At 39.1% G+C, this 25,647-nt stretch overlaps 1 protein-coding gene and 1 long non-coding RNA gene across 16 annotated transcripts in view; one reads left to right on the forward strand and one right to left on the reverse strand.

The window, feature by feature from the left end:
* LOC110981563 (uncharacterized) overlaps positions 1-25,647 on the reverse strand; it is a 93,443-nt gene that overhangs the window by 46,618 nt on the left and 21,178 nt on the right. For 2 of the 15 annotated variants that reach the window (XM_087142969.1, XM_087142966.1), the window contains exons 1-7: positions 20,602-20,780; positions 15,806-16,018; positions 13,389-13,461; positions 12,116-12,237; positions 8,710-8,829; positions 8,312-8,508; positions 2,434-2,524 (exon numbers count right to left, since the gene is read on the reverse strand). In XM_087142969.1, the coding sequence (XP_086999095.1) occupies positions 2,434-2,524; positions 8,312-8,508; positions 8,710-8,829; positions 12,116-12,237; positions 13,389-13,461; positions 15,806-16,018; positions 20,602-20,686 (901 nt within the window). In that variant the 5' untranslated portion in view covers positions 20,687-20,780. Of the gene's footprint in view, positions 1-2,433; positions 2,525-8,311; positions 8,509-8,709; positions 8,830-12,115; positions 12,238-13,388; positions 13,462-15,805; positions 16,019-20,601; positions 20,808-25,647 lie in introns of those variants that run through there. The other 13 variants (XM_087142976.1, XM_087142975.1, XM_087142974.1 and 10 more) reach the window with 13 other exon arrangements.
* Positions 2,535-6,070, forward strand: LOC147797265 (uncharacterized). Its single transcript, XR_015427134.1, has 2 exons — positions 2,535-2,918; positions 3,044-6,070. It is a non-coding gene; the product is annotated as an uncharacterized LOC147797265 (long non-coding RNA).

Raw genomic sequence — 25,647 nt, forward strand, 5'->3', positions numbered from 1 at the left:
GTAATTTGACGTACATGCGTTTCTTGTCCGTGTAGGGCTGGTTTAACCTCATATTCGACTTTTTTCCAAGTCATGTATATCACGACTGGCTCTGTAAGCGTTAATCATATTTGGTGGAATGTGAAACATTTTATCCTTTAAAGCCGCAAAGTTTATGTGGTCGAGTGTATCAATCCTAGGCTGTTGTAGTTGGTTGCAGATTTGTCGTCCAACGATACTTTGGGGAGTTTTTTCTTTGGTACCCAATTTACAGACTGGATTTACGCCGTAGCAGATTGTTTTTGGTATCATGACCAACAGACTTTTTTCTCGGTCGTCGTGGTAATTAAAAATGGGTGAATAATGTCGTGTATTTTTTCACTCTTTTTTACCACGGGGTCTGCTATCACGAGTCTGTCTGGGTAAAAGGGGCCGTATACAACGTTTGGGTCTTTGTTGTTGGCATTGAGACGTTCGTGGTCTTCGGTTACGATATAAGTTTGGTTTGACATGAGTCTGATTTTATATTAGATGTGATTTTTTTCATTTGTTATGAGTTAGATGACTCAATCTACTTCGTCTATTAAATTTGGGTATTCATCTAAAAATTCTGGAGGAATCACAGCTATTTCTGTATCTTCGTCGTATTCAATTATTAAGCCTAGTTTTTCTACTTCTACATCTAAGTATGATTCATTGTCAGAGTCATCTTTATTTCTAAATGTCATCCTTTAATAGCAACCGTATCCGCTGTTACTGTCGTATATAAATACTAAAAACGCAGTTGATGCAATAATTACAATCGTTACAGTTATCGCATTCGATGCAATTATCACAACTGGTGCAACAATAACAACTGTCGCATCTGTGGCAATGGTGACAAAGGATGCAATCTTTGCAATTGCCACAGCTTATGCATTTGCAACAACCATCACAGTTTTCACAATGTTCACAAGTTTTGCATTCGTTGCAAGACTGCAATAGTTACATTCTATACAATCGTTATATTGATCGATACGATTAGAGTCTAAACAATGTTTAGAATTGCAAGCGTCTGTCAAGTTAACTGACTGAATTGTGTTTTTGCAAAAGTAACAGTTGACGTTGGTCTTAGAGTTTTGTTTTTGGTCTGGCATCTCTATTTTTTGGTTTTAGTGAGTTTGATATTTTTCATTTTTAACCACCAAAATCAAAGCAAATAATCAGGAATAAATATCTGATGCGGTCGATTACATCGAGGACCTTGCTTCGTCTCCCTTACCCAGCAGACGCGATGCCTTTGGCGCTGCACGTCTTTTTTTGCTTGGACTATGAGGTCTTCTTTCACCGTCGTGGAATGGATAATCAGGCGGCGTGAGCTGCGACTAGTTTGGCGTATTCGAATTGGGTGGCGAAGGTCAGGGGTGTGGGCATAGTATTTTGGTTTGGTAGAGTTTTGGAGTTTTTCTTTTTTTAACTGCTGGGGCGGGAGGTTGGTGGGTACCCAAGGAGGAAAGGTGGTCTGGAACTGTCCTACCTACTACTCTCTTGCGTATTAACAACACAACAACGTCTTGACTAAGACTATACCAGAACCTGTCATTAAACGAGAATTCTCAGTATAGTACACATTTCCATATCATCTTCATGTAGTCAGACACCCAACTTGGCCCAAGACCGCTCGGTGGTCGTTTGATACGCCTAAAAATACGGTGTTAAAAAGCTGAAACCAACATGAAAGGCGCTCTCTACCCGCTAAAATAGCAGGAAGCTGGATTTTTTCAAGATGTATTTTGCGTCGGAGAGATGTTAATTTCAGGTCGCGCCCTTTCGTTACCCGACGTATATACATGTATGTATTATTTTATAAACGCCGAATGCACAGTGCTTGTCCGAGAGCTTGCGAAAAAACTTCACACGCTTATACTGGGGTGGGACTCGAACTCACGGCCTCCTGCTTACTGTTGCAGACGTCTTAACTGCTCGACCACCGAGCTTGCTGTGGTCAACTGGCCGGTCTGAGTCAGATATAGGAGCAGGTAGCGCAAACTATTTCAAGATGTACTTTGTGTCGGGAAGATGTTAATTTTAATTACAGGTTTTGTCTTTACCCAGCCGACGTTTATATTTTTATAAACACTGTATACTCAGTTCTCGTCCGAGAGCTTGCGAGAAAATTGGTGGTCGAGTGGTTAAAACTTCCATACAATGTTTTACAAGTTTCAGAATTTAATTAGGCTAATTACCCATCTTGTGCAAATCAGTGTGAACAACGGGAGCATTGATTACAATTGTGTGACTTTTCTGTTTGCACTTGCTGAATTTAATTTCATTTTAAAAAACAAATTATGAAAAAAATCCCAAGAATGCTCAGAAATAACCCAGCAGAAAAACAAATAAACTAATGAAGCTGTGACCCACATTTCCAAAGGGAAAATACTGCCAACTCTTGAAAGTTCAAAAAGTGACCTGTACCTGCTATCACTTGCTCGTCTGAAATTCTTTCCCATCCATTGCGGGTGACAACAAAGCCGATTTCAGTGTTGTTATCTCTTCTGAATTCAATCTAAGAGCAGAAGATGATTAAATGATTAGAGCAACGTACAGAATACACTGTGCAGTCATAGACGTCACTAGTATTGTACAGTAGGGGAAGGAGGGGCAAGTGGGCCATCGGGCCAACTGGCCCACTCTTGTGGTTTTTGTAGATATTTCTGCTTTGCTACCCTATTAGTGAAACAAAGCCATTTGGCCTTTGCCCTATACATGTTCTCCGCAGATTCACGAAGTTCAGGTGAGCGCCTCGGGTTTACCCAAAATAATCGTGATTTTTCTTCATTCTGCCGTTCACCAAGAGGCATTAAATACATTATCCCTTTCTACTAAGTATCAGTGCCTAAGCAAGGTAAGTTTTAAGCACAATTTTAGGCTTTAAATGTATGAAAGTTGACTTGTAAATGGTGTCTCGTGAAGCCAGATATGCATGTGGGCCATGTCAGCATACATTTTTTCCTAAAATGTGCCTGACGTTGAGAGGGTCAGAGGTTTTCGACCCACTGGTGTTTATTGCTGGACGTCTTTCTAGGATTAGAAGACCAATTACTACTTCCAATTACTCCTTCTGTAGTCTGATTTATCACAGTTGCTTTTAAAATATTTTGAGCAGTATATCAAATCCAAAGCGGATGCTAAAATTACGTGACATTGTCAACAAAAAAACCCCTAAATTTTGGATTCATAATACTTGACATTGTAACCCCCCTTTCGTTTGTTTTAAGAAAACAGAATGGCAGCATCTACTTGTAATAATTATGTTTGAAAACTTAAGTGAGCTTAAATTTCAGTGTAAGATTTAACTACAGCCAATTTAATCAATTGTTTGTTTTAAAGTTATGTAAGAATATATTCAAATGATAGAAATGCAAGTTATATGAAAAAAAAATTGAATAAGTGAAAAATTCATTCTACATGAAAAACACCGGGCTACTGGACTACCACTTTACACAACTGTGCAAATAGCACTTTGTTTTGATTTTGTTTGTTTCTATAAGAACTTGAATTACATATGACTGTTCATTAAACTATCTTGACGCTGAAATATTATTGTACAGTATGATCTTTCATTTATCTTCCTTATCACAGGATGGTTCGAACATATTGTGCCACGAAGTGTGGACCATAAAGCAAGTAGAAAGCAGATTCAAAGAGTAGGGCTATTGCTACGATCAAAAGTGGTGAGATAACAAGTCTGCGACTTGTAATCCAAGCAGTATCCAATGAAATAAATCTAACAACAAATCTCCTGGTCCGGATGGAATCACTCCTAAACTACTTAAAATATGTGTTGGCACAATTTCCCCAGTTCTCAGCAACTTTTTTAATATGTCTCTAAGATCCGGTTCATTTTCCAGTATGTAGAAATGTGCAAACATTACCCCTGTCCTTAAATCTGGCGATCCAAGTTGTATTTCTAATTGCAGACCCGTTGCTTTGACTTCCATTTTTTGTAAGGTCAGGGAGTCACTCATTGCTGAGAATATTAGAATCCACCTTAAGGACAACATGAAGCTTTCTCCAGATCAGCATGGTTTTGTGAAGGGTCACTCTTGTGTGAATATTATTGAAATATTGTTGACTTCTGCACCATATCAACCTGTGGGGGCGAGTTGTTTGTGGAGCGACGCTTGTAAGAAAAGTTCGTCCAGACCAAGTGAAGTTCAGAGCTGAATAATCCGGACAGTTTGTAAACTGAATTCAGTTCTAGTTTGTGGGAGCATCAAGTCTCGTATTTGCGACGGTCATCACGCCCTCGCCGTTTCGTCTCGAGCCCGGTCATTCTTATTGCAAGCTGTCTTCGTCCCCGTTGCAGCTCATTTTTGCACCATCAAGGACTGAACTGTTTTTCGCCATTTGTGGAGTCCAGCATTCTTCACTGTAGTGCCTTGCCAAGTTCTCGCCCGTAAGAACATCTTGTTTATATGAGATATTCCTTATCCTTGTAAACTAGTTCCAATCAACATTTTTCTTTGTTACTATTTTTGTGTAATGAAGTGTAACATTCTCATTAAATCATACTTGTTTATTTGTTCCTTAAATCAGTTGATTTCTTTATTGCGTCGGAGAAATTTCAAGCATTGAACTAATTACTGCTTATAAATAGTTAGAGTTTTTCGGATCGTAACAATTTGTATAATTCTATAAATATATATGATTTTTATATGATGTCTGTAATACTGGGAGAAGAGGCCTGTGGGCTACAGTCAATCAGTTGACTTTTTCTTCTCCTGGCATCTACTGCAGGCACTGTTTTGTCCTTGTCTTTAACAAGTGAGTAGTATTGTTCGTGTTATTGTTCTTGATGCCAAATAAATGATAATAATACAAATATTAATAAATGTTCCCGACAGATTAACTTTTGTGATTAGTGAGATTTATGCTCATGTGGCAACTGAAGAGATCGTGATTGGGCAGTGTGCTTCTATGCAAACATCCAATGCTGATGCGATTGCAACGAACATTAAGAATTGGTACAAACAGGTAGTAAAATTCAGCCTTATGTTTGATGCTGTCAGGTCCAAAATAAAGAAATTAACGGAGAATGAGCCAAATCTTTAAAATTTCTAAACATAGATATCTGCACATGTAAATGTGAAGCTTTCCATACCCTAAATTGCAGAGACAAGTGTATCACAATCCATCAAAGGGATACCTGCAAAACAGACTGCAATTGTGTCAATTTAAACGTTCCGGAAAAAGAAGTTCAGATTTGTTGGAAAGAAATAGAGGAATGAAGAGAGAAAAATAGACTGAATGACTCACGAAACAACTCAAAAGGAACCGAGAGCATTCCAACTACATCTACATATACTTCACATCAAGCAGGCTTTTCATCCCCACCAAGGAGTGAGATGATTGAGACAAAGAGCGGTAAATACGCCGGTAATATTGAATTTAAGCCCCACCATTGTGTGAAAATAGAGCAAATAAACAAAACAAGCAGCTTCTCCAACTGCTACACTCATTGATTTCAACATTGTATCCAAAGATGGCAATATTATTGATCACCACAAACTGGCAAAGGAGAGGAAACTTATTCGATGGTGAAAGTCTGATAGGAAGGAGAAAATCAGTAATTTTGACTCTGACAGAAATAAGGTTGGTAACAAAGTCTGCCCAATTAAGGTCAGTCAAAGAATACCACTGTGATTGTTGCACGTAGAGCCTGGTGGACCCCGAAGTCAGGACATGAAGTAAATATTACCATGGCAATCCACAAGTTTCTACTTTCAAGTAACTTTATACAGAGCAAAATAATGGTTGGAGCCTATGTCAATGTTGGATGGCGGGCAGGTGCTCTCTATCACCTCAGAATGTTCCTAAAATAGACCACTACAAAGGCAGATATGCACGGTACACAGCAAAGAACTACCTATACAACTGATGGTCATACTACAGGATCACAGTCATTCAGTGGACGATTATTAGTAGGAAAAAAAGTGAAGGAACAGCTTTGAACAGGAAGTGGGAAGTCTTAGAGCTTACTTCATCTTAAAAAACCAGAGAAAATTCCATGGGAAAAAAGAAACCAGAGCTGGAAAACCTGTTGGTAAAATAAAGAAACTGGTTCACCATGACCCAGCACGTTTTGGGGAAAATTTCAATCCATTTTTAGGTTGGCAAAGATTTGTTGATTTGTTTTCAATATGGTAGGTCTTAAATATTGCCAGAACATCATTCTAGCCTATTCAGAACTTAAAATTAAACCTTTTTTGAAATATACTACACCTTAATGTGGAGGGTGCAGGGAGTGGCTTCACAAGGACTGTACTCGATGGCGAAGTGAAATGTTATTCTTGTGTACTGACTATAGAGGCTTTTACAGTTTCGAGAATGGATCCAATTAAAGTAGTCAATATTTACCGTATGGACAGGGTGTCATTATAAAAAAAATAATTTTGAGATACCTGTAAAGCCTGCTCAATATCGGACTAAACCACGAATTTGGAGCATTTGTGTTCCATTTCGGCCAAAAGGTTTTCAAATTCACCGGTTGAATTTAAACAAGAATATTCATTTATTTTTTTCAGAGGTTCAGCTGAACATAAAGTGAGGCCCATGTGAGAAATATAATTTATTTTAACGCTTTGGGATAAAATACATTATTCACCACGAACGCACGTCATTAGTCTTTGAAACACTCTGGGTCAGCTTATACCATGGTGAACAAGGCACCACTGTCTCACCCATCACTGTCTTGCATTTCTGGCTTAATGGGTTCAGCAAAGTGGCTACATGGCCTTGCATCTATCAGCAAAGGCCTCACGGGGTTGAGAGAATGTAGTACTTTTCCGGACCCAGACACCTGAAACTGTCTCGAGGGTAATAATGTCTGAAGCCAGAGGGCCACAAGGAACTTACTGTTTAACCACAGCAAGTCTGGCGCTGAAAAGGGCCACTTCGGCATAGATTTTTGAAGCGGCAACACACAAATTTAACGCACCACCTCCCCATCTCCACCATATGACTATTAATTTAAGTTTTACTGGCAGGAACTACCTGGGAGCGACACGCAGTTTCTGAAGTAAACAAATAAACAATTTATGCAACTTATCTCGGAGTGATTATAACGTAAAGTTAGCTATGTTTCATGTTTGTTTTTCTTAAACACTACGCCAAGCACCCTCTTGTTCTGGTGGGGCTTAACAAACCGCCTGTTCAAGGGGTGGAAAAAACGGCGTGCTTTATGTAAGTTTTTCTTAATTCGTAAATGATAAATAGAATCACATGACAATTAATATTAGGACAAGCACCAACTGGTTCCGGTGGGGTTTGTCAGCATGGCAAGTGTGCCAAGGAATTCCAACCTGTTATGCCAAGTGTGGCAAGTCTTTTTGCTATTAACCTTGCCTTTTTCTGCCAAGTGTGGCAAGCCTCTGGCGAGTTTGTGTGGCGTGGGGCTAGTGGTCCACTTTTGGATGAAGTATTAATGAGGTAATATTAATACGTTTTATTAAAGTAACTGATTTCAGCTAATTGCAATAAACAAACAAGTGCTTTGGTCAGGTATTGAGAGTACTTTTTATCATTTTCCTGGATTATTGAATGTGGGTAGAATCAAGAATGTGCTTAAGCGGTCCATTAGCCCCACCTTCCCCATGCATGATTTCGCCAGCATCATATTTGACTATCCCGAGGATTTACAAAAAAGGAAACCAAAAAAAAAAAAAAATTAAAAAACACTACAGTGTTTTCAAAATGAACAGCAACAGATACCAAATTGAAAAAACGTGTTTTTAACACTTTTTATAATGCCAGAATTTAATGCTAGAATTCATTCAAATTTGAGAGACTGCAGGATGGTTGCATAGGTTACCGCCCATATTGACAGGCATCTCGTCTTCTATGTTTACACATTGACACTGAAACCCAAAGGGAAAAAACAGCGTTGCATGGCCATTAAATAATATGATGGGAGGGAGGTGAATGAGGACAAGGTATCAGACATCTTTTCCAAACGGTAAACAAACATGCTTTAATCAAAAAAGATTGGGGAACATGAGCAAAGATCAATGTGGGGGATAAGTGCATATCTTAATGATTTGTATTCCAAAGAACCGATGGCCAAATATTGAAATTATCAACTCAACTACAATGAATCAGTAATGGATCTAAAGCGAGATCAACTGGTGTTCCCCTCCCTTTCCCTTTTTCAATAGGGACAACCTTTCCCTATACTGAATTTTGTTTTATTCTCAGCTGGTTATTTCACAAATGAAACCTCCGTTTAGGGTGCCAATATTTTTTGATAAATGTTCATATAGAACGGCAAAGGGATAAATCCTGCACTACTTACTGTACGACTCGTTTTATACTGCACGTTAAAGGCACTGAAGAAGGCGGCATTGGTCACATGTGCTTCCGCCATGTAACACATTCGAGCGAAGATGTGCAGAAAGCCCTCAGCAGACAACAGGACGTACTCACCGCGTGCGTTGAACGTGTAATTGGCGCCGTCAAGAGTTTGGAAATGGCCGTTACCAAGGCACCATGCTGTGAACAAAAGGGAATATGAAAACTATGTTTTGCACTCTCAGTTCTATAAGAATAAACTTGACAAATTCTTTTTTTTTTCGAAACTCGGGTGTATAATTTTTGTATTTTTAACAAACCGAGTTCTGAAATGTAATTTTACAATCGGATTCTAAATTTGTTGGAAACATCCGGACCAACTCCTTTGGTCAGCGTGCTTACCTAGTTTGGGTTGAGTGTAAGAAAGGTGATTTCTCGATGGTCGTTTGTTGTTATACTCTTCACACAAATTGGGCTGACTACTTTCAACACAGCAGTGGTACCTTGCCTTTGTCTCCTTTTCTGAAAATAAAATAATATTTAATGGCTCATTTGAACCTCGTTTTTCCAGGCAGTGAAGTAGTACGATTCAACTATGTTCCATCTCGCCGGGGTAATTATATTACGTATTACCAAATAGTGAGCCATGCTTGCCATTTCAATGTAGGAAAATAACGGGCTTGAAGTAGAGCAAGTAAGTTTATTTCTTATGTGTCAGTAGCAGGGATTGGACAGTTCTAGCCCACCTCTGCTTTCACTCCCTTTTGCCCCGTTTTACCCTCTTTCCACCACCCGCGCCGGGGATTCCCACTTTACTAACCTTGACCTTTCGACCCCGGCGCACGTTTTTGTCAACAACTCGTGACGAGCGCCGGCCCGCACAGATCGAATAAACAACCTACTACCCCGTGACTCTCAAACAAAAAGGGACTTCCCCTCGCTTTTTTCCGGTCGCTACAAGTCTCGACTTGCCCGTTATAAAAAAATGAGAAAAATAAATAGAAATTATAATTGAAGTAAAAATTAAAAGGATATGATAGACCATACAACGAACGTAAATTGTTATTTTTGCAGACACGAGAAATTCGATTGACTTGATAGATTCCTACGATTGCTTTCCTTGTTTATTGTAAATTCCAACCGTTTATGCAAATGTACCGATTGTAAGGAATGCCACGATTGTCACGAATGTAACGACTGCACAAGATGTAATAACTTCTCCACTTGCGACGATTGCCGTAGATGTGTAAATTGCGTTGCTTGTTTTATTTCATACGACTGCCAAAATTCAAGTGCCTTGGACAGTTGCTAGGACTGTTACGAGTGCGGCAATTGTATCGAATGTTTTGGTTGTAAATATTGCACCTGCTGCGTAAATTGTGTTGAGTTGGAAGGAATGGATCACGTGGTGCGCGTAGACGGTAAGCATAAAAATCTGAGGCACGCGCGAGAAAACGAGCCACTGCCCGATTTAGCGACTAAACTCGACACAGATTTATACAAAATTGGACTAATTATTGAATACGACGCTGACGTTGAACATTTAATTAAAGTAAAAACCCCTTCCGAGTTTATAGACGCGGCCGAATAAAAATGATCAAAATCTATGTCAAAGCGGAGAAAATCAGAACCATGTTAACCCAAGTATACATCGTTTCAGATGACCACGAGCGTCTCAATGCCGACAACTGCGACCCCAACGTCACTTACGGTCCCTTTGACCCGAGTAAATTAATCATTTCAAAACCTGTGATCAAAGAAGGCACTCATTACAGCTCGCCCATTTTTTACCATCACCAACGGTCAAAATAAACGCCTGTTGATTATGACGATAGAACCCTGTTACGGTATAAACCCGCTTTACAAAATAGATAAAAAAACCCGAAAACGTCAAAGGCCGTCAAATTTGCTATCAAATACAACAACCTACGACAAACATACTCGATCACATAAATTTGGCCGTTTATAAATTTATCGAATCTCAAGTGTCTAATCTCCCGTCTAATACCGTAAACGTCTACAAAGCCAGTCGCGATATCGATGAATTAAACAAGATCGAATATGTAGTTAAACCACCTTATACGGCTAAAAACCAAATTTACGTTAAAAAAGATCCCTATGCCTCTCTATTTGATCACCGACAAAGACCCATTGACTCGTCAAATATCGATAAATTTATCAATAAGAGATGCGACGCGCAAACATTTATTTGTCCAAAAGACGTATACTACGGTACCCACGGTTCACTGTCGTGCGGCGCCAGCGTTCGGTATAGAGTGACAGCGGCAATGTTAAAAATTAGAAACGACGGACTAATTTCAAATAAGTCGGTGTTGCAAGCGTTTAGCGGATATGGATTTGAATCTGAATCTGGATCTGGATCTGAATCTCCCATGAAATTAAAAGTCGATTAAATTTGAATAATCAACTTATGATTAACTTGAAAAAATCAATTGAACCTTGGTTATTCCTCGGAATAACCGAGGTTAAATTTTTTTCTTATTATTAATATAAAGTGACGGGCGCAGAGATTTATCATTTAACCGGCTCGTTACCTAAATGGCCCACTCCACCACCGCGACCAAAAACACGTGTGATCATTACGTAGTAGAAATAGACGACAGATATGCGTGTAAACATCGCGGTCTAATTTTTGGGTGGGTTTCCTCATACACCCCTGTAGACATGGGAGATAGATATTACAAGCATCACGTTTGGAAAAACCGCTACCACCAAAATCGAGAAAAACTTTTAAAGAGTTTAACGTTCAATTGGAGAATGGTGAAGCGGGCGAAATAGAATATAAGTTAAACTGAATTCTAAACGGCAAGATTTCTAGAGGTAAACCGTTGAAGGCTTTAATCGCGGTATGTTATCAAGACGTGACAAAAGAACCTACAGAAGCTGTAAAAGATCTATTTCAAGTCTCGGATAAGCACTGGCAAAACGCATTTGACAAATTAAACCTCGCCAAACAAGATTTCCAAAAACGTATAGATTGCTAAACAAGATTTTTCAAAACGTGTAGATTGACCAAACAAGATTTTTCAAAACGTATATAATAAAATGGAGACTCACACGTTTTCTTAACCGAGAGCGAGCAGACGTTTAAATTGAGAGATGTCATTAAAAACAGGGTCGAAAGGTCAAGGTGAGTAAAGTGGGAAACCCCGGCGCGGGTGGGTGAAAGGGGGTGAAACGGGGCAAAAGGGAGTGAAAGTAAAGGGGGGCTAGAACTGTCCAATCCCTACTACTGTGTCTCCTAAGCCATCCTTGAGCTTTTGGTCCTTTAAATAAGGAACACATACAAGGACCATCCCCAGAATGATTAGCTATGGAAAGATTGACTCGTGTATCTACGGAAGCCACTGTATAGAAGCTGCGCTAATTTCTCATACACTTGTAACTAAAGGTCGTCTGTAGTAAATCGATTCAGGCACGGTTTTAATGACACAGAGCGAAAAGTTGCTGAATAAACAGGATGGAAGAATGTCTTCACACATGGGCATCGCGGAGGTGGGGTGCATGGGGAACTGACTCGGAGACTAGAAACGGGGACAAGACCAAAGAAAAGCGGAAGAAAAAAAATGAGATAAGAGGACAGAAATCACCAGTTTGCTAGAACACAGCCCCTTCCACCATTACTGGTTATCAGTTTGCTACATAGTGTGACTGCTTCTCTCTCGCCGAAATAAATGCTTTTTACTCGATCCCACATCTGCTTTTGCACCTGCGCGAGACAATGCACTAAAACAACTGCAAATTATAACCAATTATATTCATTTATAATACAAAATGTATGGCTTACCAATCCATTTGTCGTACTCCGTTTGCAGTTCGGCGTTGTCAAGATAAAATGGATTGAAGGAATACTCCTCGACCACACTGCCATAGTAAACATCGTCAGGAAACTGCCTCAGCCCTTCAGTCCTGCGGTCAGGCAAGATTTAAAATCAAACGATTACTCCAAGGGACCAGCTTAAAAAGGCAGTTGCATCACTTGTACGTAACCTCGTTTGAACATAATACTTGTCAAATAGCTTGAAAAGGGTCGAATAAGGTTTTCTTGGCACACGTATGATAAGGGATGGGGGAACGGGTTAGCGTAGAGGTTCCTTCCTTGCTTTGCACCAATGAGGTCCGGGTTCGAGTCCCGGCTTGGCCCACGCTTTAAGTGCATTTGGTTTCCAGTCCATACTCGCTCTCGCAGGTTTTCTCCTGGTACTCCGGTTTTCCTCCTGCCTCTAAAACTGGACTTTCTTCCTAACTCCGTAATGTGATGCTGATTAATAAAGTGTATGTATAGAATAAACTTACAGTTATTGGCGCAAATAGCCTGAGTTGCTGAAAGCGCCATTAAGACAAAACAACAACAAAAAACAACTATGATGAGGGATACTTGTCATATATACCTATAGGGACTTGTCAGCCCCTACAGTCGGCAGCCAAGGGTAAAAATTACACGGTTGCTCAAGGGTTAGGGATTGTTTGGAACAGTCGATCACATTTTTTTCTATAAAGCATTTAGGGAATGTGTGTATGTGTGTGTGAGTGGGAGGTGACTTACCCGGCCATGGAAATTTGAAAAGCGGGGGCGGGGGGGGGGGGGCTGACACCATGTGACATTATAATGGGGCATTGTTCATGATACAGGTGTATATCAGCAACAGGCATAACATTCATGCAAAATCTTACATCGGATTGGCATATTTATACCTTTTTTATTGTTTTACTTTTGAGTGATGTTTAAGTCCGAAAAAGTCTTCACAATCTTCTTTAATTTTTTGTTCACCACGAAAAAGTTGGGAATGATTCAATATCCCACCCCGTACCAAAATGTGGGGGTATACCCCCATCCCCTCAGACTTACGCCCATGGTACATAACCTTGTTTGATGAACACATATCACTCCAATCATTACCTGGCACATAAATTATGACAGTTTTAAGTATTCTCCCAATTTACATGTCATTTACCACTTGCCACAGACAGATCAACTGTTACCGTTACCGGTAGTCTCACCCGTATCAACAGTTAAACGTTTTATAATTTAAAAATGTACTTCCAGAACAATACTGCACCTGGTATTAGGGTTAATGTAGCAGCATAAAGAACCCGGTGAACCACTTCGTCTGAATCGACGGTAGAAGCAACCTTTATGAAGACAGAAAAAAAGGAAACAAAAAAAAAACTTTGGGCAAGCGGAAAACCACACTTAAGGAGAACCCTGTCAGTCGGATTTATACGGAAAGTAAAATCAACAACACTTCAAGCAACCAATAAATGAAATCCCAAATTAGAGGTATTTTTCTATATTTAAGTGCAGGTAAAAATAGATACGTTTCCAGTCCAAGTCATCTTCTGCAGATCGCTCAAAAGCAATCGAGCCGTATAAAGAGCACCTCTAAGGAAAACACAATTTCTCTTATTTTATCTGTTCAAGTGCATGTCAAACAATGGCATGCACCAGGGCTTATCCACTACGAACCCAGGGCGAGGATTCCCCTCGTTTTCTCCTCAATGACGCAATCTACACTCAGAATTCGCATCTTGGCATGAACAGAAAAAAGCCCTCTTTAGCCTGTTATAGTTGAGCTCTGAAGACAAATGACACTGCATTCGATTTGGATGCTTCTATATTTATTTGAACAGATATAAAATCAGAGAAAACATGTTTTCCTTTGGGATGCTCTTTACTCTCCGTTTTTTCTTTAACCGCACGCGCAAAATAAAGCTCCTACATGGTTGCACGCTTTGTAGGGGGCCTTCCAACCTGTCGAAGTATATATAGCCACTAAACAAACTGGTATTGTGCGGCAGGGGGGGGTGGCTTCACCTACAACTCCCAAGATCTGCGCCGGAGGTAGCAAGCTGTTCAGAAACATGTTCCTTAAACTTTGACATCATCATTTTAAGACGTTTTTGTAGTGATGCGGCGACTTACAGGCGATTTTGAGGAAAACGCCTTTAATTGCAATTTCGTAAAATTTGACGTTCTCTTTGTAAAACAAAAATAAATATCACAACAAACCAACACCTACGAAAACGGAGTTAATGCCATTTTCACTTTGTATCCTGTTAACTCTTAGTTTAAAGGGGCCATAAAATAATTGTTTTGGTACAACCTGTAAAATGATTTTGTGTTTAATTAACTTTACTTTTAATACTCATTTTGTTATTTGAACCTGTATTTTAGAACATTTATTGGTTTCTGTGCTGTTTTTGTACGAAAACTGTGATGTCATCTGAGGTGATGTTGCACTGCAGGCCTATACTTTGCTTTTATAAATTTCCATTTTTTCGGCAATGACAGTGAGCCGGCGGGCAATCCCCTCTCAGAAATGTTTGCAGAGAGCAAATTTGGAATTCAAAATTTAAACGCGAAAACATGCAAACTGACGAAAGAGCAATGGCTTCTTGAATACCTCATGGCAACAGCCCCTCACTTGCCCAGAAATGTGCAGACAATTTGTAATGTTTAATAAAATGCACTTTCGATATATTGAAAGGGTAACTGCAATCAATTCGTTTTGAGACAAACCTTCAAAATGCACCTATGTGTCTCACTTCCCTTTATTTTCAACTTTTGTTTCACGATTTCAAAGGGTATGATACTGCCTTTTTTGGTTTCTTTTGGTAATGAATATTACCATATTCGTGAGCAAATATTTGATGTCACATCCCAGAAAGACTGCTTCTATGGCTTGTAAACGAAACAAGTTGATTTTTTGTAGACAGTGCTGGATAAAATTCTGCCTTCTTTATGATTCATTTTTTTGCATAGCAGTAAACAAGCATCAATCTCTCTCATAACGTTTTCAGTATGTAAATTCTGGATTCACAATTGAACAGAAAAACCTGCGAACTGAACTATGCCTTCAGCGCCCTCAGTTTTTCAGGGAAAGCATGGATAATTTTTAAAGTTTTAAAAACTTGCACTTTTCAATGCATTTAACCAAATTGTGAAAGATTTTTCGCACAATTGAAGAAGAAAACAAAGTTGCAGACAAACTGTTTGAAAAAAAAATACATTGCAGCTACACTTTAACTCCTACAGGATTTCAAACGGCTTTCATAGATTGTAGAATGGTATACTATGAAGTTGCACAGAAAGAGAATCTTAGAAAAACTCATAACGTTTTCAGTATGTAAATTCTGGATTCACAATTGAACAGAAAAACTTGCGAACTGAACTATGCCTTCAGCGCCCTCAGTTTTTCAGGGAAAGCATGGATAATTTTTAAAGTTTTAAAAACTTGCACTTTTCAATGCATTTAACCAAATTGTGAAAGATTTTTCGCACAATTGAAGAAGAAAACAAAGTTGCAGACAAACTGTTTGAAAAAAAAATACATTGCAGCTACACTTTAACTCCTACAGGATTTCAAACGGCTTTCATAGATTGTAGAATGGTATACTATGAAGTTGCACAGAAAGAGAATCTTAGAAAAACTTTATTTCGGAGATCTTTTAAGACTACAATATCAGAAACCTTTACCTCCTGATTGGACCATTTTTTCAGCTATGCCTCCATCAAGGTGGAAGCTGGTTACATTCCAGCTGGGTTGCAAAAGCTCAAAGAGGCTGTCGCTCCTAGCTTGATAGATGCTGGACGGACAATCCTGACTCTCCTGGGACATGATGTAGGCAGTATACCAGGAGGTATCATTATGGTCTTGTATCCAGTTAAGACATATTTGGTCGGAAAGGTCTGTTGAAAAAATGTTGTAAGTCATGAGCATCATCAACATCATATACATGTACATAATACAAGTAAGAATACATAGTAAATGTTTGACGAACTCGAAAGCCCACAGTCGGAAACTTATATTACGTTCGTAGTTTGGTGCATGTATATTGGAATATTTCTATAGTTAATGTGCTGTATGTTTTAAGATTTTAATTTAATTTAGCTGTATATTATTTTTGACTATTTTCATATTGTTAGATGGCCCATTGAAAATCATCTGTTTGTTAGATGACACGCCTATCATCTGTGAATAAAGCTGTTATTATTATTATTATATTAATGTTGCATGTTGTCGCGGGGGGTCATTGGCTCCCGTCCATTCCATGTCGTTTTCGTTATTTCTAGCGGTATATATGAACCACTTTACTGTGCATGCTTCTCGTGTGCTTCCACGCAACTTGCGTGATGCAAGTTGCTTCATGACCTATGTGAGGGATGTACCCTGCCATTTCCCTTAAAAACCTCATGTGTGAATAAATTGCCAAGAATCTATCAAATGGTGATACTTGATGGCTTCTGTGCAAGAAAGATCTCAGGAAAATAATCGAAGACGTGGAAATTGTCAATTTTACGACAAAGGATAATTATGAAATATTAACGTTTTACCTAACTTCATATCTAATTTTCACAATTTTGCCGGCTTTACCTTCAATTTTCGATCTTTCGTCAAACTCTTTAAAGTTATTCATTTCTAGGTATTTATTTCAATTACTTTGACTTTTAGAGACTTAGTTGACTGGATACTAATGTACATTATGCATATTTACTAAATTCATGCTATTAACATCGGTACAGGTTACAAATTTGTTGCGAACCTTTGATAAGTTTAATTGGAAATAGTGGCTCTTTTCAGAAAGCTATATTTAGCAAGTAAGTTGTGCAAACAATGTGATAGTTGTGCTTCCACCACATATTTAATGTTCAATGATCAATCAAAAAAGCCAATAGCACTGCGTTAATTTTAACCTTAGTACCAGTCCTTACAGTATATTATATTCTGGTGGTGATATTCATAGGTCAGCATATTCTCAAAATAGTAAGAAATGCTCGGAACCGCGACGGCAGCTTGTTACAAGCGTCCTGCACACGGTATACCCGTAGCAAAATTAACGTATTATCATCGTGTCGTGATCATTTTAGGTCGAGGTACAACCGTATAGAAGTCTTTCACATCGTGGAACGATCTGCTTGTGTCGAAGAAGAGTCGGGACTCACGCCAAGTGTAATCGTTTCGAGAACAATGCAAAAAGAAGTCAATTTAAACGCTTTCCTGGTAACACTTTATGAACGTGATGTGGTGTTAATAATCCAAAGCTGAATACGTTGTGCTGTTCATTTTTTTCAATTTTTTTTCAAAATGTTTCTGTGTTAATAAATATCGACACAATGACACATTGGGTGTTAATAAAAAGACACAAAAACACGTTCATCAGGTAGTTACACTTTGTGAACACCGAAACACGTTTATTTCCAAAACTTTGTTTACTTTTAAACGGTTACATGCATGTTTATATAAACGCAAAGACGCTTCGTTGATTTTTACAGTGAACCTAATGCGAACTTCACACACGTGCCGGCAAGGCAGTAACAACCTAGTATGATCTTGATAGAAAAATTTTTCACACATTTCTTCTACATGCAGTTTTATCCCGTCTAATAGCCACATTTTAATGACATTTTACAACGTAGCGGGGCGTCCTGGTCGTCGTCAGAGAGTGCAGGCATAATGACTTGTCATCAAGTCATCATCATACTACGAAGCAGTGATTTTTGCAGTATTAGGCCTACTTTTGAGAATGACGTTTAAAGTGGGTTAATTTTTAAGCGATATATACGTTTTGAAGTTTTAATTTATTTCTCACAAAACAAACTTCAGAAAATATGACTCATAAAAACAGACTTCAAAAATATATTTCATAAAAACAAGCTCGTACAAACGAACTACGGAAAACTATTTCTCGTAAAAATGTTGAAAATATTATACTTCATAAAAAGAACGTTTATATTTCACTTTTTGAAATAATTAAAGGTAATAAAGGCATGCCTCACTCTCTCCACTTTTACCATTTTGTTTCTGACAGTTATACATGACTTTGTTTGATGAATTTCATTTCGAAGTTTGACGCGAAAGAGGGAATTATCTCGCTGTTGCCACACCATTGTTTATAGTTCTGTATGTGCCATTTGGCCTGTGTTTTCCGGCTTTGTTTGCGGAAAACATAAAACGGCAGCCGACTGTTGAAGAGAAGAAGGTACATTTTGAGCAATTTGTACATCTAAAAGAAAAAGGAAGATAAGTAATCATTTGGTATTGTGTGTGTACAATCACAGCTATTTTGCAAGAGTGCGTCGTAGACGATGCACCATGGAATAGGCTCATATAACTGCGCAAAATTGATTTTTTTTAGCAAATGGCCGATTTGGGTACGGAAACAGTTACTTAGAATCACGTAGGAGTCTTCTTATTTTGTCATTCCATTATTTTGCAAAGAAAAAGAACGATCCATTAAAATTTTTCAAAACGGAAGTGAGAGACTCAAATTGTGTTAAGGCTCACCGCTGTTATTATGTCCAGTATATATATGGCGCCGTATCGTTTGAGGACGTGCTATGCGCTCCGTTCGGCAAAAGGTGAAGAATGCAATGCTGTCGTTGCACAGCATGGATAATTGACACAAAAATAGGTTGTGCATTATTAGCCCAGTGTTCCAAACAGCTTGTTGCCACTGATAATTATAGCAAAGTTGAGACTCTGAAGTCCTTCGATTCTCTTGTCCTATCGATGACATCTAAAGCCCGCATAGGCCTACTAGCAGACACGTATAAACTCAGACAATTCTAATCAAAATTGTCGGGACGCGTGTCAATAGCTACGGGCGGCGCACGACCAGGGCGAGGGAGGCGTGAGTCCAGGGCACTGACGGAAAGATCCCATTTCGCTAGGCTGCTTGGAAACGCCGCGCCTGCGACCCCAGTCACATTATGAAACACTCGATAAAACACAATTTTTGACATTCAGAACACCCTTAAACGATCCAATCTATAGGAAAGATCCACGTTGTAACACACAGCATTAGATTATATATGCTACGTTTACGATTTTCCGTCTTATTGTATTATATCGATCACTCATTCTTAGCAGACCAGTGGAGCGTGATTTTACCGTTGGATTGCCATCGAGCTTACACAGCCGCGGCCTATCTAAGTTGACACTGAAATCCCGCTGGCGCACTGCAGCACCTCGCAAAAATCTCACTTCGAAACGTGTTGGGGTTTCGCAACGTTGTTTTTGAAGCCTAGATAATTGAGCGTTGTATCCGAAAAGCGCAAAAAAAGAGCGTGTTTTGAACAATGCTAAGCAAATACACGAAATGGGATAACAGCACAGGACGTTAAAAAAGCGAGCTTTACATCTGCAATACGGGGCACTTAAGTACCAGACGACATATTGGGGAATGCTTTTAATCCACTACAGTTTTTGATGTTCATTGTTACACACGCTGCCATTCAGAACAACGTGTTTGCATTCTCATCGAGGTGAGCGCTTTCCAAATTGTACACAGCAACAAGGACATACCTGACAACATTCACAAGAAATATTCCTCGATTCTAACCGACATTGTGTAGCGTCGTCTAATACAATTCGATGTACAAGGTTCATTTACTCAATCCACCGAAACAGGATCATTATACTAACACTGCAACTTCCAAACGAATGACCTAATCTTCTTTATCACAAACGATTTAGCCAACAGAATAAAATATTATTTCCATAAGGAGTATTGATGTTACCATCAAAATGACAGCAGTTTGAGTTCCAGATATTTGCAAAAGAGTCGTTTTTTTCAAAGGCAACAGTGTTAAGCTTTGGTTCATCTGTGAAATCCTGAATAGTAATTCTTTTCATCCAAATAAAAGAGGATTCCTGCTCCTCCTCCGAAGAAACCAACCCTTACTTCGTCTGGCATACTGTCTAATAAGAAATGTGAAGAGGGACTCTGTATGTCATAGAACTAGGCCTATTTTGCGAATTTTGTCATCTATTGCATTAAAACGATAACGTTTGACAACGCGGTGAAAAGAACAAATCTGCACTCAAACCCGAGGTTTACATTAATACTTAATTTGTTAATTTGTCCTCATATTTGTTTGAAGGTAATTTTACCAAGAAGGTTTTTGTCGGGAAGTTTTTATCCGTTTACTCACTCGGATTATGTAAATATACATTATAATTTGAATCTTAGACCTACTAACGTAAGGGTAATATACATCAATTAATGTTATCTCCAGGCCAAGCTATATATATAAAACAATGAAAATGCAACAAAATGGAGGTATTGATGTGATTCAAAATAGGCGAAATTTAGCCAATGTCCATATGTGTTTGTTGATCTAAAATTCCTCCGCAGACAGATTTCTATAATACTTGTGTCGGCAATCAAATTTTTTCAAAGATTTTGATCCCGGACAGCATCCTTATAAACAGTATGCAAACGGAGTCACAGGAAAACCACTCGTCTCTTATAAAAAGTACAGTGACATACCCGAGCCGCTGACTAACTCGACCGCCATGCACATCGCAGTCACCACCAACACTCGTGCTGCCATTACCAACAGGTCGCTACACATTATGATTTGGAAGTGCAGTTTCACTCTTTGTCACAGCAACAATCATAGCCACCTCTACTGAAAACAGCTCTTGGTTTTAACTAAAACTGTGTTTCCAGCGTCTGTGACAGAATATGATACTCAAGGCTCTTCACTCAATATACTGGAAACAGACTTCTTATATCATCAGATGGACTCTGTTTTCAAAACGGCATTACTCCACTCATGACTGTCGCAACAAGTTCAGCCAACCAAACAGAAACTTCCAGTTGTGAAGGTTTTACAAGGATGGTTGGTCACAGCTTTTGTCGTCACATTATTTTCAACTTTCCAACACAGTTTGACCTGTGACATTTTCCATCAAAACTCTTAGTCAATGTGCTTGAAATACCAACACGGACGGTATTCATCAGACCAGAACGAATTAAAAGGCGCCTCACGTGCTTGCAGCCAGAGCTGGGATATTGTGCAAACCATTTGCTGTTGTAATGCCATGTTCATGTTTTGAAGGGACATATTCAACAAACTCAACAGCGATATTCAAACCCGACAAATGATATACGGTACCCTGCAGAAATTTCTTGATCATTGACAACAAACAAACTAGAGCCTGAAAGCAAAAGGTCACGGGGCGAGCTTCTGGGACCCTTACGCCCCTGGCTATCTGGATTTGACATGGACTTACCCTGTCAGGTTTCATAATTTTTGGAAGACCAGAATTCTAACTGAAACCACTTCAAGAAACACTCATGTCGGAATTATTCTGCTGTATTCTTATCTTGGGGAAATTTCACACGGAGAGGGGTAAAAAAAAAACGCATTTCATTCACGAGATGAAAATATTCATTTAAATAAAATGAAATTAGCGAAACCAAAATAGAGCCTGAAAGTAAAAAGTAATTTAACCTGAAGTACCCTGTCAGGTTTCATAATTTTTGGAAGCACAGCTCCTGACACCACTTCAAGAAACACTCATGTCTGAAATTTTCCTTTGTTTTCCTCAAGTAATAGTGTGGCAAACGCGCATGGAGAGGGGTAAAAAACCGAATTTCAGTGGCGACCTTTCCCTTCTAGCTTTATCGGTACTCGGTCTCTTTGATTATTTCTTTATGCACGTTTTCTTTCACTTCATGTGCTCAAGTGAGGAGAATGAATAACGTTGTGAAGGTTACTTTATTCATTTAAGTGCGTTACTGTAACTTATTTTGTGTTACATGCCTCCTTGGCACATTAACTTGTTAACGTTGATTAAACGTTGGCGTCAGGTTAGTATATTAGTGGTTCATTTTCCGTTGTCACACGTGAGGATGACACTTAAATCCTGGTTGCAATAAAATGTTAAAACAACGTTTATAGTTTGTAAGCAAGCTCAATCGAGAAAAGCTTTAGTAAGTTACCTTGAAACATATGGTAAAAGTTGGCTAGCGAGCTTGGTTGAACTATTGATCACCAAAATACGTTACCACATCCCTATGGCGTGCAAAGTTAACATTTAATCCGCGTATACAGATATCTCTATTCCAAATAGAGATGTCTCTATTAGGAACACACAGCGGTTTGTTGAAGTCAACAGCACCTTATCATTTCATCTAAACACTGGAATTGGAGAAGAGTTCGGTATTCTCTCACAGGGGTTGAAATAGAAATGATCCATACCAGTGACCAGGTGCCAATCAGTTCCTTACGTGCAAAACAATGACCAGAGACTCACTGGAGGTTTTGTAATCGATTCGCCAAACGCTGCACTTGGGATTTTCATTCCTTAGATTCAACGGCAGATTGAACAAGTGTATCACGTATGTTCTACATTATGTATATTGTAAGGCCTTTCTGCTGGCTGTATACCTTGTATCTTCATTAATGTGAGTGGTTTGGGAGGAGATTCTTCCGTGGAAATTATGTGGCTCCGAGAATAATTAGCCAGTAACATGAAGACATCACGTTTACCATGTGCGCTTTCTGGGCACGGAAGTGGGATGCGATCCATCATGAGTTTCCCACTGCCTTGACTCACAAGTCGTTTCTGTTTTTCATTCTCAAAAATCTACTAAACTGATATAAGCAATACTAATCAGAAGCATGTAATACACATAATAATGATAATTAAATTTGAAAAGAGGCATGTTCAAAATATTTTGCTTGTTGATTTGAATTGATTCTAATTTCAATTGATTATTTTAAGACGATTCAAAATATAGCGAAATCAATGGATTTGTATATAATATAATGAAAGGAGTATGGATTTTAAAACAAATTTTAACGAGTTTTGCTTAAAATTGAACGATTATGTTTAATTACGAGAAGGGGCAAGAAAACCAGGAAAAAGCCATTGCAACTCAATACAACAAATAACACATTATCCTAATACAACATTACTGCAATGAAAATGACCAAACAACTGTGTCATTACGTAACACTCACCTTGAACATTTCTCAAATTTCGATAAAAATGTCCTGCAACGTCAACTACAATTATGGAAAACCGCAAAAAGACCAAACTATGGTACACTGAAAAGAATTTTGACATTTTGTGAGAGCTTTGCAATCAACCAGTGTGCTGAAACCATCGCGGGCGAATGGAAGTGGTTTAAAGTTACAGATATTGTCGTGTAGACTAATCCGATTAGACGCCATAACTGCTGTGGCACCGTACTCACACGCACATTCTTCAGCTTGACGTGTACTATGTTAGCATAAATGAGACGATTCTTCTGTTTGCATTTCCTGTACGAATGAAGAAGAACTGTCCTTATTCTTCTGCTAAAGTGTCTAAGGACTGTGTAGAGTACGCTGTATATGATAGAACCTAAGATCGTATAGCGCCGCGTAGCGGCGCAAGATGGCGAACTTCACCGTGAATACACGTAAAACGTTGTAATCGTATTGTAATTGCACGGGCGCCATTTGAGCAAATGATGTATATACGCCTGCGCAATGCACATTAATGCCTAGGCGCAGGCGCCGCGGCAGGCACGTGCATGGTGAGCCTGCGCCTAAACATTACCGTAAACTGCGCAGGCGTATCGCTTACTCAAATGGTGCCCTTGGTAATTACACCTTTTGGGCAGAGTTATCCATCTTGCGCCTTCGGCGCTATACGATCTTTGAATAGAACCATGCCTACTTTCCAAATTTTGCCGTAGACTGCAAGAAAATATATAACTTTTGAAAATGAGGTAAAGATAATGAAACAGAGTGGATCGAGTAAGAGGTAGACTGCCACATCAGGAACGATACGTCCGCGAACGTGCAACTTTATTAACGCTGAAATTCTTTGTTCCTATCCTGTGTAACGATACAAGTCAGGGACAGCCCAGGTTAGACGCCAGTCTTCATTCTACTACGACTGACGTCCAGCTCTTGCGTATAGTGTAACTAGAAATTTGTACCAATTTATTCTAAACTAATTTCCGTTTCCATGTTCTGTATGTCTCTACCTATCTGTGGGGGGGGGGTTAAGGAATTTCAGAAAGAGCCATGGACTGTAAAATCGAGGAAAATACACTGGAAGATAGCGTTACAGTTATTCACGGTTGTAGACGTAATTCATTTTCGGGCTGCCAAGTACTGACACAGGAATCCGGGCTGCGTGGACGCACTGCGTGTACACACTACGCCATCGCACCCTACATTATGTGGACTTCATTTGTGCAGAGGTCCATACTACGTACAGTATATGTCACGCCTCCACGCACGCTTGCAAGATTTCCAGTGAAGACGCCTGCTTTAACGGAGGCTGTGCCTAGAACAGGCTATAATCTGCCTGCCGATATAAAAAATCCAGGGGTTTTAGTCGGGTAGGCGGGGGCTCCAGACTGACCATTAACCCAGCTTTACATTTGGGTTTATAAACATAAATTTGCAAAACAACCTGCTTGTTTATTAGAATAACCTCGGTGGAATAATGGTCATCGACGATCTCTCTTTGATGCGTTTAATTTGTTCGTAGATTTTTACTGATTGAAGATGTACATATACAAAACTCTATAGACATGTGATTTTCCATTTCATAATACGTGAATTTATCTTAATGGTTGAGGTAAAAAAGGATTATGTTGCGGGTATGAAGATCGTCATGAACACGCAAGAGCGACGCTCTTGGGTATGTGGAGGCAAGAGTGCGGCGCAAGTGCGGTAAGTAGCAATCGAGACAAATTGTGCTGTTGATCAGCCTTTCATGTTTTTCTCGTAGCCAAAAAGGAATTTAACAAGACCAAATTCATAATCGGCAGTGAAGAGTTGAATTTTAGAGAGTTTTAGGAATCACCATTTTTAGGGGGGGGGATGCTCCCTCTTTGAACTTGCTTGTTGCATATTTTAACCCCTCTTTGAACTTGCTTGTTGCATATTTGTAACCCCTCTTTGAACTTGCTTGTTGCATATTTTTAACCCCTCTTTGAACTTCCTTGTTGCATATTTTTAACCCCCTCTTTGAACTTGCTTGTTGCATATTTTTACCCCCCTCTTTGAACTTGCTTATTGCATATTTTTAACCCGCTCTTTGAACTTGCTTGTTGCATATTTTTAACCCCTCTTTGAACTTGCTTGTTGCATATTTTTTACCCCTCTTTGAACTTGCTTGTTGCATATTTTTAACCCCTCTTTGAACTTGCTTGATGCATATTTTTAACCCCCTCTTTGAACTTGCTTGTTGCATATTTTTAACCCCCTCTTTGAACTTGCTTGTTGCATATTTTTAAACCCCTCTTTGAACTTGCTTGTTGCATATTTTTAACCCCCTCTTTGAACTTGCTTGTTGCATATTTGTAACACCCTCAGCTTCAGGAAGGCCTACTTCTATTTGCCTCAATTCAAGCAGCAGGAAACTTCCATGTGTCGTATTTTGAAGTCCTCCGTCATCATTATATATATTTTCATCAATACTTTTGGGTGAAGAAAACGTTGCCAACCATTTTGTCAGTGGGCATAAATTCATTGGCTTGTTTTGGGAGGTTGAAGTTTATGATCATTGTTGAGAAAAG

Source organism: Acanthaster planci, linkage group LG11 (assembly GCF_054643075.1).
Source record: "Acanthaster planci isolate LZ-2023a linkage group LG11, COTS_SCS, whole genome shotgun sequence".
NCBI classification, from domain to species: Eukaryota; Metazoa; Echinodermata; class Asteroidea; order Valvatida; family Acanthasteridae; genus Acanthaster; species Acanthaster planci.